Raw genomic sequence first — 12,603 nt, forward strand, 5'->3', positions numbered from 1 at the left:
GGGGGCAAGGGGTGAAGAGAACAGCTGGGGATGTTCAGAAGCTGGGAACAGCACAGGGACCAGCTGCACTTTGATGGAAGGTTTCTTCTCTGCTGGGCACTGAGTGACAAGCGTCAGGCAGCACCACAAGCACCTGCTTGCTTTGCCCTCCTCGGGGAATAAACAGAAACCTGTCCATCATACCTTTTCATCGGCACTAAATTAACTTAAAAGGGAAAAGGCCAAGCGAGGTTTCTGTGATCCCAGCCATTGCTGCTGACTCGGTGGCAGGAGCCGCAGGCCAGAGGAACTGCACGTTGAAGCTGGGGCCACCGTTGGAAATGGTGCAGGCGCTTGTGTGTGCAGAGAGTGCGGAAACCAAGGGAGCGTGAGCACAATGCTGACCATCCAATTAACGACGGAGGCAAGACTCCAGGAGCCCCAAATGTAAATTAAGAGTTTTAAGAAAACGAATTTGGCAGCTCAGGCACAAAGTTCAAGCTCTCTCCGTCCAAGGGGATCTGCCAGTGCCTGGACCCTATTAGCAATTGTCAATCATTCGGGCATGAAGTCATTTCCAACCGTGCCAGTCCTGTTTGTGGATCTGCAATATATGGCAAGTTCCTAATATACGAATTTGGCCTTCCCCAGTGTTTCGGTACTGCTGACTGGAACGACTGACTTCATCCAGAGGAAACTCTGCCCAGGCCTGGCCCACCTGCAAATCTCCTGCATGGCATGGACAGGAGCTGGGGAGGGGAAATATCACAACATTCCCTGATACCAGGGTACCAGATCCAAAGCCTGCTCAAGCCCTAGCCCTGCCTGGAATGAATCATCCTTCCAAAGCAATGAGAGCAGCCTTTACATTGCCTATTAAAAAAGCAAAAACAAAAACAAAAACCAAAAACTAAAGAAGATTTCTAATGGGAAAATGTGCTACTTGGCCGTGGGGTCCGGCTGGTAGTCTCATTATCCACCCTGGGGGTGCAGGAGGGCTCAGCTTCTCCAGCTTCTTCCCTTGATGAGTGCAGCACTGTACTACTACCTGGAATTTCCAGTGGCACTATCCCCAGAAACCTTGCTGTGGGCATATCCTATTAAACACTGAGAATGAAACAGTAACTTGCCCAGACAGTCAATATGTGCTATTTCCCTCTCGCTGGTGTAGGGACTGATTTTGGCTGTATATCACCAAATACAAGCCCGGCACTTTGCAAGAGCGTAAACTTCCCCTTCTGATGACAGTGCTGGTATGTGAGAAGGTGAATGGGATGTACAAGGAGGTAAAATATATCTTGCCAGCATGACCATATTATTCCTTGATTTGTGTTGGCTTGCAGAAGTCTGTGTCAACATTTCCCTGAGACCAGCAGCTGGATTGCAGTCTCCCAGTTTTCACATGACTCATCCGTGTACTCAAGTGGCTCTGCCATTACCACACCTGGGTGCTGTGTAATCGATGGGTTTTAGTACCACCATCCCCTTATTACCCATATCATCCCTCATTGCACAAGGTAAATGACTTGTCCAAGATCCCACTGGAAGTCTAGGGTAAGTTGGTACTTGAAGTAACTGTTACTCTTGTGACTTTTGTCCTATACCCAAGAAGTCTCGAGAGTTGTTAGATGCAACACTGACATTATTGGGAATTTCTCCTAGAAATCAGGTTGTTGCACATCTGCTAAACGTGTTCTTCTTACAGTATTTTGTATAAATACATTTTGCAGCCCCATGGGGCATGGAGGATCTTGAAAATATGACTTAAGGATCAGGTAGCGAAGAGAAAGAACACACAGGTCTGTGCCCTGGCAGAGCCCTGAACTGAGCAACATGAGACCTAGACCATAATGGTCAAAACTGAACTCTTCTCCTTCTCTTCTTTTTTTCTTCTGACTATAAGGCATCTTGATTCAATGGGCCATGACCTGGGAAGACCTGGGTGCTGTTCCCAGTCCTCTCGAGGCATATCTCCTTAAGCAAGTTGCTGCTTCTTTCTGTGTCCCTATTTCGCAGTGTCGTCTATTTAGATGAGCACCTTTAGATAGGGTTTGTGTTTCATTCTGTATGTATTGCACCTAGTGCAATGGGGCTTCATCTCAGCTGAGTTGTCAGTGTTTCTGTCCTACAAATAATATGCATCCTTCCAGATATAGATATTGTCTCTACATTTGCATTCCCACAGTCCTCCTTCTCTAACAGAAGGAAGCAGGCCAGATTTGACAGTCATATTTATCTGTTACTCCCACACCTCAAGGGAGATCTGTTTATTAATGTGCCACTTCCCTTGATAAATTGCTAAATAAAAAGAAAAGCCTTGTACTCATTTCTTGCTGTTCCTTCCCATGATTTATGTTCACAGTGCTGGTTGAGCCATTGGTTGCCATTAATTTGCAGAGGGAAGAAGTTCTGATGTCCAACAGAAACCTGGGTTTTTGCAGCGCATCCAACATGGGCTCCCCTCCCTGCTGCACACAGGTCTGTCATTTTTTCCCTGTGTAAAATTCTGCTGGAAGCTGTCAGATTTGCAAGCTGACCTGGGACTTCTCCAGCCCCAAACCAGTAATATGCAATGTGTTACTATCTGCTCTAATTTAGAACTTGCGAGTACCTTGGGCTATATGGTATGTTTGACAACAGACCCAACAGGTTGGGCTGATGGTTTATGCAAAGGACTTTAAGGCCTTGTGGGTTTCCAGGAAAAGCTGTGACCTAAAATCCTGCTATGAATGAAAAATTCCCCTCAGTAAGAGCCTGACCAAGGCGCCTGGGAAGGGAAGCATCTGGGAAAAGTCTGGGAAAAGGAGTTTAACCACATGAAGAAGCACTCACTGGTGCATTTAGGCTGAGGGAATCTTTTCAAAATTATTGTTCAAAAGCAGATCAGTAGCACAGGGATCATTCTTAATAGTAAAATTGGCCTGACCTAATACCCTGCTCTGAGGACACTGAGCATGAATGTTAATTGATACCAGGCAGCAGCAAAGATAAGCATTAGTATGACTGTACACATAGGTAAGGTGTTCAATACGGGCTGACTGACAGACACATGAATACATAAGCAAAATCCTCTGTTGCCTGGGGTCCAGTGATATTGCAATGCAAAACCATATACAACTTCTTCAGCAACGACTGCGCCCAGAGAAGTAAATGAAGGCGGGATCCATATTTCAGATCCAGAGATGAAGAGCCTCAGGAGGATTTATCACTAGCACTCCCTCTCTCAGCTCCCCTTAAAAAATGCTGACTTATCAAAATGAACTGAGTTAATTTTAAGACTTTTTCTGATATTTGGCATATTTGTTAGGGGAACAGACTCCAGACTGTCAGAGTACCCCCTTCAACATTCGTGAAAGAGAAAAATCTGGTACTTTTATGTTGTTATTCTAAAAGATGTTCTGTTGAGAAACATCAAGTCATCATAGGTTAAAATGAAACTGAAAAGGTCACAAATTGAAATAAAAATAGGAAATTATTTTAAAATTAATTCCATTCACCTGCCAGAGTTTCAGTTTTTTCAAAATAATTTCTGTGTGCCTCTTACCTTCAGTTTCATTCCCTTGAATACTTCTGAGAGATGTGAAAAATCTTTCTCACCCAGATCCAGAAAGAAGTGATGGGCTAAAGCCCACAAGCAAAACAAGAAACAAGTTAACTCCATGTGGTACTCTGAATCGTTGTAGTGTTCAGTAATACTTCCAGCCAAGTATATTTACTGTTGGTCCAAGATGGGTGTTCTTTAACGGTGGCTCTTCCTGTAACGATTTGCTCTGCTACTTCTACCTCTCATCCTGAATAAACACCTTAAAGCCAGCAGATGCTTTGCATTGACTACCATGGACTTTGGAATATGGAATAAATATGAATTTAAAAGCTGACCTAGAGACACCCTTGTTTGAGCTACCTTATCTTTACTTTCAGACTAATTCTTTCCCACTTGGAAAACACCTATGTTTATGTGCTCATTTTTTGGGACATACGAACACCTTGGCTTTTATTTATTTGGCCTATATTAAAAGAATCAGCTCTGAATGGAAGAAACTCATTTTTGTTTTTGCTTTTACAAAAACTAAAGATACCTGCTAGAATTCAAAACTCAGATTTCAAGCAACAACAAAAATATCTTTTAGCTCAAAGTAAGACACAAGAAATTTTAAGCCAAAAGACTGTCCCTGTCTCCCTACACTCTCAGAGTTAGGAGGAGATTAAAACAGACATGTGAAGTGGTGAAGGGAAGGGTGCAGTAAAGGCTGAGCCCAAAGCTGTGGGCATTAGCAGTAGTGGATGGCAGTTCCACGAAGCTCAACAAAAAATTTACCGTAGGCCTTTGCCCCTGCTGCCTCTTCTTACAGAAAGTCAATTCCAGATACATTTTATAGTGTCTTAACCGGGGCACAGTGGCCCTTCTGTACCATTTCATAGACAGATCGAGATACACTGGCTTTCAGAGACTCAGCTCTACACACTAGAGAATAGAAATAACCCACATATTTTTAAAAACATTTAAAAACTGCCTGGAATAACTTTTCAATAGAAAAAGCTTGATTTGACAACAGCATTATCTTTGCAGGGTAAATGGAAATGCCACATCTCTCAAGTGAAAGCCATTTCTCTCCTGGAGAGGTTTAAATTTCCCATTTCTAAACTAGCAAGAACTCAAGGCTGAATTTTTAAGTGACATTCGCCATGTCTGCCAGATGACCCAGCCCAGTCCTCCAGCCAGCCCAGAGCTGGGAGGAAAGTCCAAATTTCTTTGTAAAAAGGTTTAACTTTACTTGGCAATTTCCTACAGGGTCCACAAATTATCACATTCATGGGTTGCTCAGAAACTGGGGTTTTCTTCCCCAATTTAGATTTATCCACAACAGACCATCAATGAGCCACATGGTCAGCCCCTCATTTTCACAAGTGTGTCGGTTCGTGGTCTGGCTCCCGCAGCTGCTTCCAGCCCTGTTGTCCTGGATCAGGATCGGATCCCACCGGGCTCATGTGGGAGGCGGGATGTTCCTACTCCGACCAATTGCTGTGGCTGTGGTCCATCAGAGGGACATTAGAATAGATTCTTTTACTGGAGGGAAATTTCAGACCTCTGTAGTGCATTAGAAATATGACAGCAAAGCCCTCCTGAAGGGAAACACCAGGTACTCAGTGGGGGCTCTGCCAGGGCAAGGAAATCTCAGGCATCTCTTTACAGACAAGCATGTTGCTGCGATCTCAATTGCAGAGGGACATTGGGGGAATCTGCTTCCAGACAGCCGAGCCCACGAGGCACGTGGGCTGCAGATGGCTCACCCCACTCCTCACTGAAACGTGGCCAGAGCCACCACTTACCCTGCATCCCCTGGCCAAGCCCCGGGATAAACCCAGCATTGTCAAAATGGTCCCTCTTCCTGGCTGCTCATCAAAAAAACTCCACCCAAAGCATAAAGAAATATCCCCCCCTCTCCACCCACCAGATTGAATGCAAGGGCAGCGTAAAAACACAGGATGATCCCTTAATCAATAAGCAGCAGCAAAAAACTACAAACACTCTTTGCATAACAAGTTCCTTATTCACCTCTCCCCTTCTGCAGCAGCAACACGTCTTACTTAGACTGCGGCAGATGCTGGACATTTGTTCTGGCACCAGATGCTGTCCTGAGACCCTTCTTTCTTCCCTCCCTGGGGCCTGATCAACTTTACAGTTCAAGGAATAGTAATGCTTCCATCAAATCCTTGCTGAAAGACAAGGCTACATTCTTCTACTCCCAATCCACAAGGTAACTGTTTAGACGACCCAACTTGCATATGTAAATTGAATTCTTTAGAAACCAGAGTGCAGCGGGATTCCAGACAGAACATTTATGGGATGCTCTGGGACGTTTTCTCTCTTCTGCACATATTTTCCCAGGGAAGAAAACAGCATTGCTGGCTAGAAATGGGTGGGAAATTGTTTCCCATTCTCTGAACCTTTTTTTGAGATTTCAGCAAGTTTCCATTCTGTGCTGGGACAAAGAAAACAACAACAAAAAAAAGATCTTTCATTTTTTAAGGAAGCGACCACAGGGCACGCGGTCTGCCCGGACTAGCCAACAGCTGTCCTGTTTGGGAAGTCATCTGCGATCCAGCACATCCAGCCTGCAAAACCCAAGCTGCTGGTCCCCCAAGTCACAGATGAAGCACTTATTTTTAGGATGCCATGAGGCTGGGCTCTCTCTCTCCATTCATCCTGGTGAAGCAATCGCTTTGGATAAACCTGCTGGAGTAGAGTCCTGAGATCACCTCTCACAGACACACGCCTGCCAACTGCAGTAACCACTGGGCTGCACTGCCAGCCCTGCTTCTTGCCCCGATGGTTATTAAATCATTTACTTGAAGTAGAAAGGCTCCAACAACACTGACTGAAAGAGGCCAGTGAAGCTGAGTCACTGTTTGCCTTGGGGAAATAAAATCCTACTTGGTGATTTGCCTGCATCCCAGGCAACTGCGCCATCCGCTAGCTGGTTGGTTCCCCTGGGCTGAACAAAACCTTTTCCCTGTTAAACTGCTGGTCATGATCAAGACATCCATGACTGTCATGCACCAGGCAGCAAGAAACAGAGCAGGGATCTCCCCTCTAGCTCCATAGCTGGATGAAATGCCATGACAGCACTGCAGGGTCATCCCTGCTGTTAGTAACTGTAAAGTTGCATAAAGACATGTCTGCAGTTCTCATGACCTGGGTGACCACCTCTCTGCAGCGCTGCTTGGACGTATGTAGAACTCCAGAGCTTTTTCCCCCATTCCTTAACTCAGTATGGACAACCCATGCATGCTTTTGGCACTGTGCAAACAGAAATGATGAGTTTAAAGATTATCTCTGCTTTTCACCCTGACAATGAGAATCCTTATTCTGAAGATTTGGGTCCTGTTACCAGAGCTGCCATCGCTCAGCTCATCGATCATTTAATTTCCTCCATTCTCCATTGATTATACAGCTTTACTTTGCACAGTACTTTGAGATCTTCTGATGTACAGGGCTATAACAGTAGAAGCATCAAGTCAGTCTGGATACGCTCTTCTTGAGGGCAAATGGCACCTCCTGAAGGGCTGAGGGTAATCACAGGAGCCCTTGTGCTTGTGGAAAAAAAAAAAAAGTGAGATGCACTAAACATGCTCAGAAAGCTGTAGCCATCTCCAGGTTCATCTGAGCTCCCCACTAGTCTTTACTGCCCCAGAGATGCTCTTGTGCAACCACTCTGTCACTTGGAACAATCCACCATGTGGCATCCACTTCCAGAATAGAAATGCAAAAGATTTTTTTGATCTGGGGAAAAGATCCCATAAATTATTCTCAAAACACCAACAATGTTGTGACATTGGAAAGCAGTTAGCTTTGCTTTGAAATTGTAGGCTTTCCAGAAAATGGATTTAAGCCTGGATTCCAACTCCACTCTTGGATTTAGAGTCCCTGTTTGAATGAAAGCATGAAACAGGACATTTAAGTGAAGGGTCTCCACTGGCACTGGCCTGAAGACCCCAGCAGTATGGTGCATAAAACTTAAACTGGGTCTGCTTTAGTGGTTTAACCACTTGTAGCTGCACAGTGAAAACCCTGCTAAAGAGAGTCAGCTCTGGGGCAGTCTAGCTCTGTCATCATTGAAACACTCAGCAGACCTGACACGTGGTTGGTACCAACAAGCTCTAGCCAGCACTGATGCTCTAGACCCTAGACACCTGATGGGATTAAAAAGCAGTGACAAACATGGAGGCATTGAGAAATTCTCCAAGAAATGCAATTACAGTGACAAGCAGAGCCCAGGTATGTGTCTACAGACAGGTGCCAGTGTTATCACAATGTGTGAATATGTTGTGTGTGGTTTGACAAGACCTACACACATTTTCAGCAAACTAATTATTGTAAAGTTTTTATTTTCTGGTAGTCTCTGGGAAGAAAAGGGCTCTCTGAATCAAAGATGCTGTGAGGTGGTGACTCACTGGGGTTTTATACATGCTACTGTTATTCTTGTCTCAGAAAAGCACCATAAGAGGATGCTTTATTACATTATCTCTTCAACTATTTACTTAGTCCCTGCTGATTTAAATTTTTTAAATAACTTTCTAAAAAGAGAGGGAGACTGTTTCCTCAGCCACTGCTTCAATGCCATCCATTTTAGCGTCCACCTTGATAATGCACAGCTCTCTCTTCTCTCCAGCTGACAGATAAACTGGAACACACAGACCAGAGACTGGCTGCTGCTCCTTTTCACATTTTTAAAAAGTAGCCTTCCAGTGTCTCATGTTGTATCCTCATGATGTTTGAAAGTTTTCATCTCACTCACAGCATGTGAAGGCCCAGAAAAGGCTTTGCAGTTACTCATCAACAAAACTTCACTGAAAGATCAAAATACATGCTTGGCGAGCCCCAGTTTTCCAGTGAGTAATAGTTATAAGTTTGACTGCATGAAACCAGGACCTTTGATATGTGATTTATTCTAGAGCTGTTTTCAGAAGGTAAGAAGGAAGAGGGTCTTCTGCCAAGGTGACTATCTCAGATAACTTCAGATTAAGATTGATCTTCAGCAAACCAGAGGATGGGCATCTTGGTGTGCTGAGAGTCAGTCTGCACTGACTTAAAAACAGTTGTGTTTGCTTCCCTCACTGACTGTTTATCTGGCACTTCAGGGAGGCACCGCTGGTCAGAGATGGACTAATAAGGAGGCAAGGAGGCAAGGAGGAAGGAGCCTTGTTCATGAGCCTGAGGAGAACTTGGCAGGGCTGGTTTGCGCCCATCTGCTATAACCACAAACTTTAACCCTTTGGAGGGAAGACAGAGCAGTCTTACTGACCAGTTGCTTTATAGCAGAGAAGCTCAGAATACATTTTGGGTGTTAGAGGCAGGATGGCACCACGCACGTGCTCTCCTTTTCAGAGTAGGATCCAGGTTCATGATCAGTCTAGGAACTGGCAGCAGAAAATGACTATACCGGTAAAACTTCCACAGCAGCTGCAGATAAGAAATTGTTCTTTGTTTGTTTGTTTGTTTTGTTTTGTCTTTTTTTGTGTGTTTTTGTTTGTTTGTTGTTTTTTTGTTTTGTTTTTAATTTTATTTTGTTAGAAACATCTGTAAGCCCCTATCACTGAACAACCAGAGCAGCTTTTATCATTCTAAACCAGTCACTTTATGAAGCAGCAAGACTGTAAAGTCTTTCAAAGTCTTTCATCTCAAAAGCTCAACAACAGAAACTTTGAAGCGGTAATAAAACAATGCAGATCTCCACTCCAAAAATTATAATGGTCCACAGGCAAATCTGAAGGCAGCCCAGGAAACAGAAGCCAGTATCTGAAAGTCGAGCCGAGACTTCTCTTTCTTACAGCAGAAATAATCCCCAAACTGCCTTCTGTAATATCTGCACAACTCCAGTTCTTACAAGACATGGCATTAAGTGAAAGGAAAGAAATTTCTAACATCTCTAAAAATCACTTGGACCTTGGATATGTTTCCACACAGATTTTGCCCATTTCACCAAGCCAACTGTCAGGCCACGGGGGTGACTCAGCACCACGGCGCCTAACTTGATTTTATTTCTTCTTCATTTAGCCAGGAGCCAGAACCTATGGGGCTTATAATGCCTGATACTAGCATAAATACCACATTCCTACATTTTTTTTCTCCTGTGAAGTACTAACATATCTTCTCAGCCGTGGATCCCTGTTAACATATTTTATCTCCTTGGGGACCTGAGAGGTCCCAACCATGATGATTAGTCCATTGTGCCGAGCACGGCTACACATTATAACAGCCAGCCTTTGCTCCAGACACCAACCAGGCTAAACTTGGGGGCAGGCAGGGTGGGATGGGGAGCTAGAGACTGAGCTTGCCCCAGGGATGGTGTGGTCACCCATGGCCAAGGAAGCAGGGTGACAGCAATGTCCTTTCTGCTGGACCAGCCCATCTCCTTCTCATGCAGCAGCCATGCCATCCTCCCAAAGACCCTACAATGTGTACATTTCAAATTATGTATACTTTATACATATGTATGGAGTAAAGCAACCTTTTAAACCAAAAATTATAGTGCAGCACTGGTAGGTTTCAGCAGGACAGAGAGACCACGTACAGCAACGTTCACCTGGAGGATAGCCCCATCCAGCCCCACCCAAAATTTCAGGCACATCTGGGAGGACCCAGACCACTACTCACCATCAACGGGGCTGAGGTAATCGTGGAGGTGGGCTGTGCTGGCCGCTCCTCCGCTCTGCATCAGAAGGTCCCCATAGGGGTTTGGGTGGCCGGCCATCAGCGTCATTTGGTGGTAGTACTCAGCAGGGTTGGCTCCTGGTGGCGGTGGGGGCAGCCCAAAGAGACCTCGTTCCTTCAGGTGTTCGTGAGCCACAGCTGGAACCGCGGGTGAGAAGAAAAACACGGGGAGAAGGTTCCCACCACAACGTTAGACTTCAGCACTGACGTTGGCGGCCTCGTCTCCCCCCCACGCCCCCCACCAGCCCTGGCCGCACGGCTCCGTGTAGGGCTCTCGTGACGTGGGCTTGGGCGTGCTTCTGCGGACAAAAGAAACTAAGCTGGGGCCTCTGCATTCCTCCATTTCCGCAAATTTATAAACAATCTCTCGTTCCCCCTTCTAATAATCCTCCTGTTCGGACTCAGCCGGCACCCTGGGGAGGGGGAGAAGGCCCAGCCTGCCGGCAGCAGTAACCCTGTCAGCGTTAACATCCCTGACTATTACGAAGGAAAGACAAATGCAGCCCAGTTCCCGATAGCAGCGCAAGGAAATTAAAGCCAAGGTCTAATGCATAGAGCTAGGTTTAGTGTCTGGCAGCATAAAACCATTTTGGCTGCCAAAGCCAATTATGCTCACTTTCTCCCAGCTGTAATTTTTCAAACCTGCCTCCCCACCCACTTGCCCCATTAACTTATTTACCACTGCCTTAAAAAGAAAGGAAAAAAGAAGAAAAGAGAAGAAAAAGAAAAGAAAAGAAAAGAAAAGAAAAGAAAAGAAAAGAAAAGAAAAGAAAAGAAAAGAAAAGAAAAGAAAAGAAAAGAAAAGAAAAGAAAAGAAAAGAAAAGAAAAGAAAAGAAAAGAAAAGAAAAGAAACCCAAACCACAATTACTCTTCTTTTTTATAGCAAATAATGACAAAACTGGCTTTGGAAGGGGAGAATGGGGCAGGACACATGCACGTCAGCTATCAGACCTCTCTGCAGTGAGTGGCTGGGAGTCCAGATGACATTTTGGGGGAGGGAAGAAGACACATACATCTCCCCATGACCCTAGCAATGTTTTTGTTAGCGATAGAAGATGAGTTCGTGTTGCCAGACGCTAAGCCGGGGGCCTTGTCACTCTCTGGTGCACTTTGCTTTGCAGCAGAGAAGGACCGCTTGCCCCTGTAGCAGCTCAGGAGCTGAAAGATGCTGGGGTTTGCCTGATGTGCAGAGACCTGGTCCCCAAACCCCGGCTGCTTCCTGAGCCAGCTGCCTGCAATCATGTAATGTAGCATTTCTGATGAATACATCACCTCCCAAAGTGAAAGCAGAGTTAGGCTCTTTCCCCTTTTCCTGCTTAGCTGTTTTTGTCCCCAGCTCCCCAATACAGGGTCTGCCAGGGCTCTAAGAGCATCACCACGTCTGCATGTACCAAACGCCAGCAGACCCTCACCTTCTCCCAAAAGTTGTTGCAGGACCGCTCAAGAGTAAGGAGGATGAAAGTACAGCCCCTTTCCTTCACCCAGGAACCATCCTGCCTGGAGATACAATGTCGACAGGGAACAACAGCCCAGCCAGAATTGCCTCATCCCTGCAACGTCAGTCCCAGCCAGGCCAGGCAGCCGGAGCAATTGTGACCCTCTTTGGGGGAAGCAGGGCTCCCGGTAGAGACATAGGAGCAGGGAAGCTCATAAGAGAGCTGAGAGCGCTGCAGAAAGGAACGTACTTTAAGCAAAATATTTATAATATGATCCAGCAGCAATAGCTATTCTCACGCTATGCTTTCTCAGGGCAACGATGCAAAACAAATGTGCAGTATAAGTGGGGGGAGGAGGGCTGAAAAAAAGGAGGCAGCTCTCTTACTTCAGAGAGCAGCTGCAAAGACTTTAGAGCTGTAAATCCCTGGGTTTTAGGGAATTTCAATGCTGGTGAGCTACAAAATCGCTGCCTTACCAGTAGCACAGTATCTTACCGTCGGCGGGGCTGAGGCCCCTGGCAGCAGAGATGACAGAGAGCGTGGGGCTGCCGTGGACAGAGCGGAGGTAGTGCTCCATGTGGGGTGCCACGTAGGGGTGTGGTGGGCTGAAGGGTGACTCGCTGGGCCCGGCGGGGTGCGGAGACAGGCGGATGAGGGAGATGTCAGAGATTACAGGGCTGCCGCTCAGGGAAGGAGGCCTGGGAAGGAAACAGAGACATGTCGTTATTCACAGCCTTCCTGGAGCAGCCATGGCCGCCAGCTGTTCTTGTCCCTCCCTCCCTCCCTACCACCTTTGTCCATGAGGAAGGAGACTGAGGACATGGTGAGAAAAAACGTCTCTGTTGGCATATGCAGGGCCTGAAGCCAGCAGAAACTTCACACAGATCCACACCTACATTGCACTCAACACATACTTGTGCAGCGTGGCTGCCTCAAAAACGGCCGTGAACTGCTTCGGGCAGGACTTGCAC

At 46.0% G+C, this 12,603-nt stretch overlaps 1 protein-coding gene across 9 annotated transcripts in view; it reads right to left on the reverse strand.

Annotated features, from left to right (window-relative positions):
* GLI2 (GLI family zinc finger 2) overlaps positions 1-12,603 on the reverse strand; it is a 194,799-nt gene that overhangs the window by 29,507 nt on the left and 152,689 nt on the right. For all 9 annotated transcript variants that reach the window (XM_065070602.1, XM_065070605.1, XM_065070609.1 and 6 more), the window contains 2 exons: positions 12,128-12,330; positions 10,139-10,333 (listed from right to left, as the gene is read on the reverse strand). In XM_065070602.1, coding sequence (XP_064926674.1) covers positions 10,139-10,333; positions 12,128-12,330 — 398 coding nt within the window. The remainder of the gene's footprint in view (positions 1-10,138; positions 10,334-12,127; positions 12,331-12,603) is intronic.

Source organism: Columba livia, chromosome 7, assembly GCF_036013475.1.
Source record: "Columba livia isolate bColLiv1 breed racing homer chromosome 7, bColLiv1.pat.W.v2, whole genome shotgun sequence".
Lineage (NCBI taxonomy): Eukaryota > Metazoa > Chordata > Aves > Columbiformes > Columbidae > Columba > Columba livia.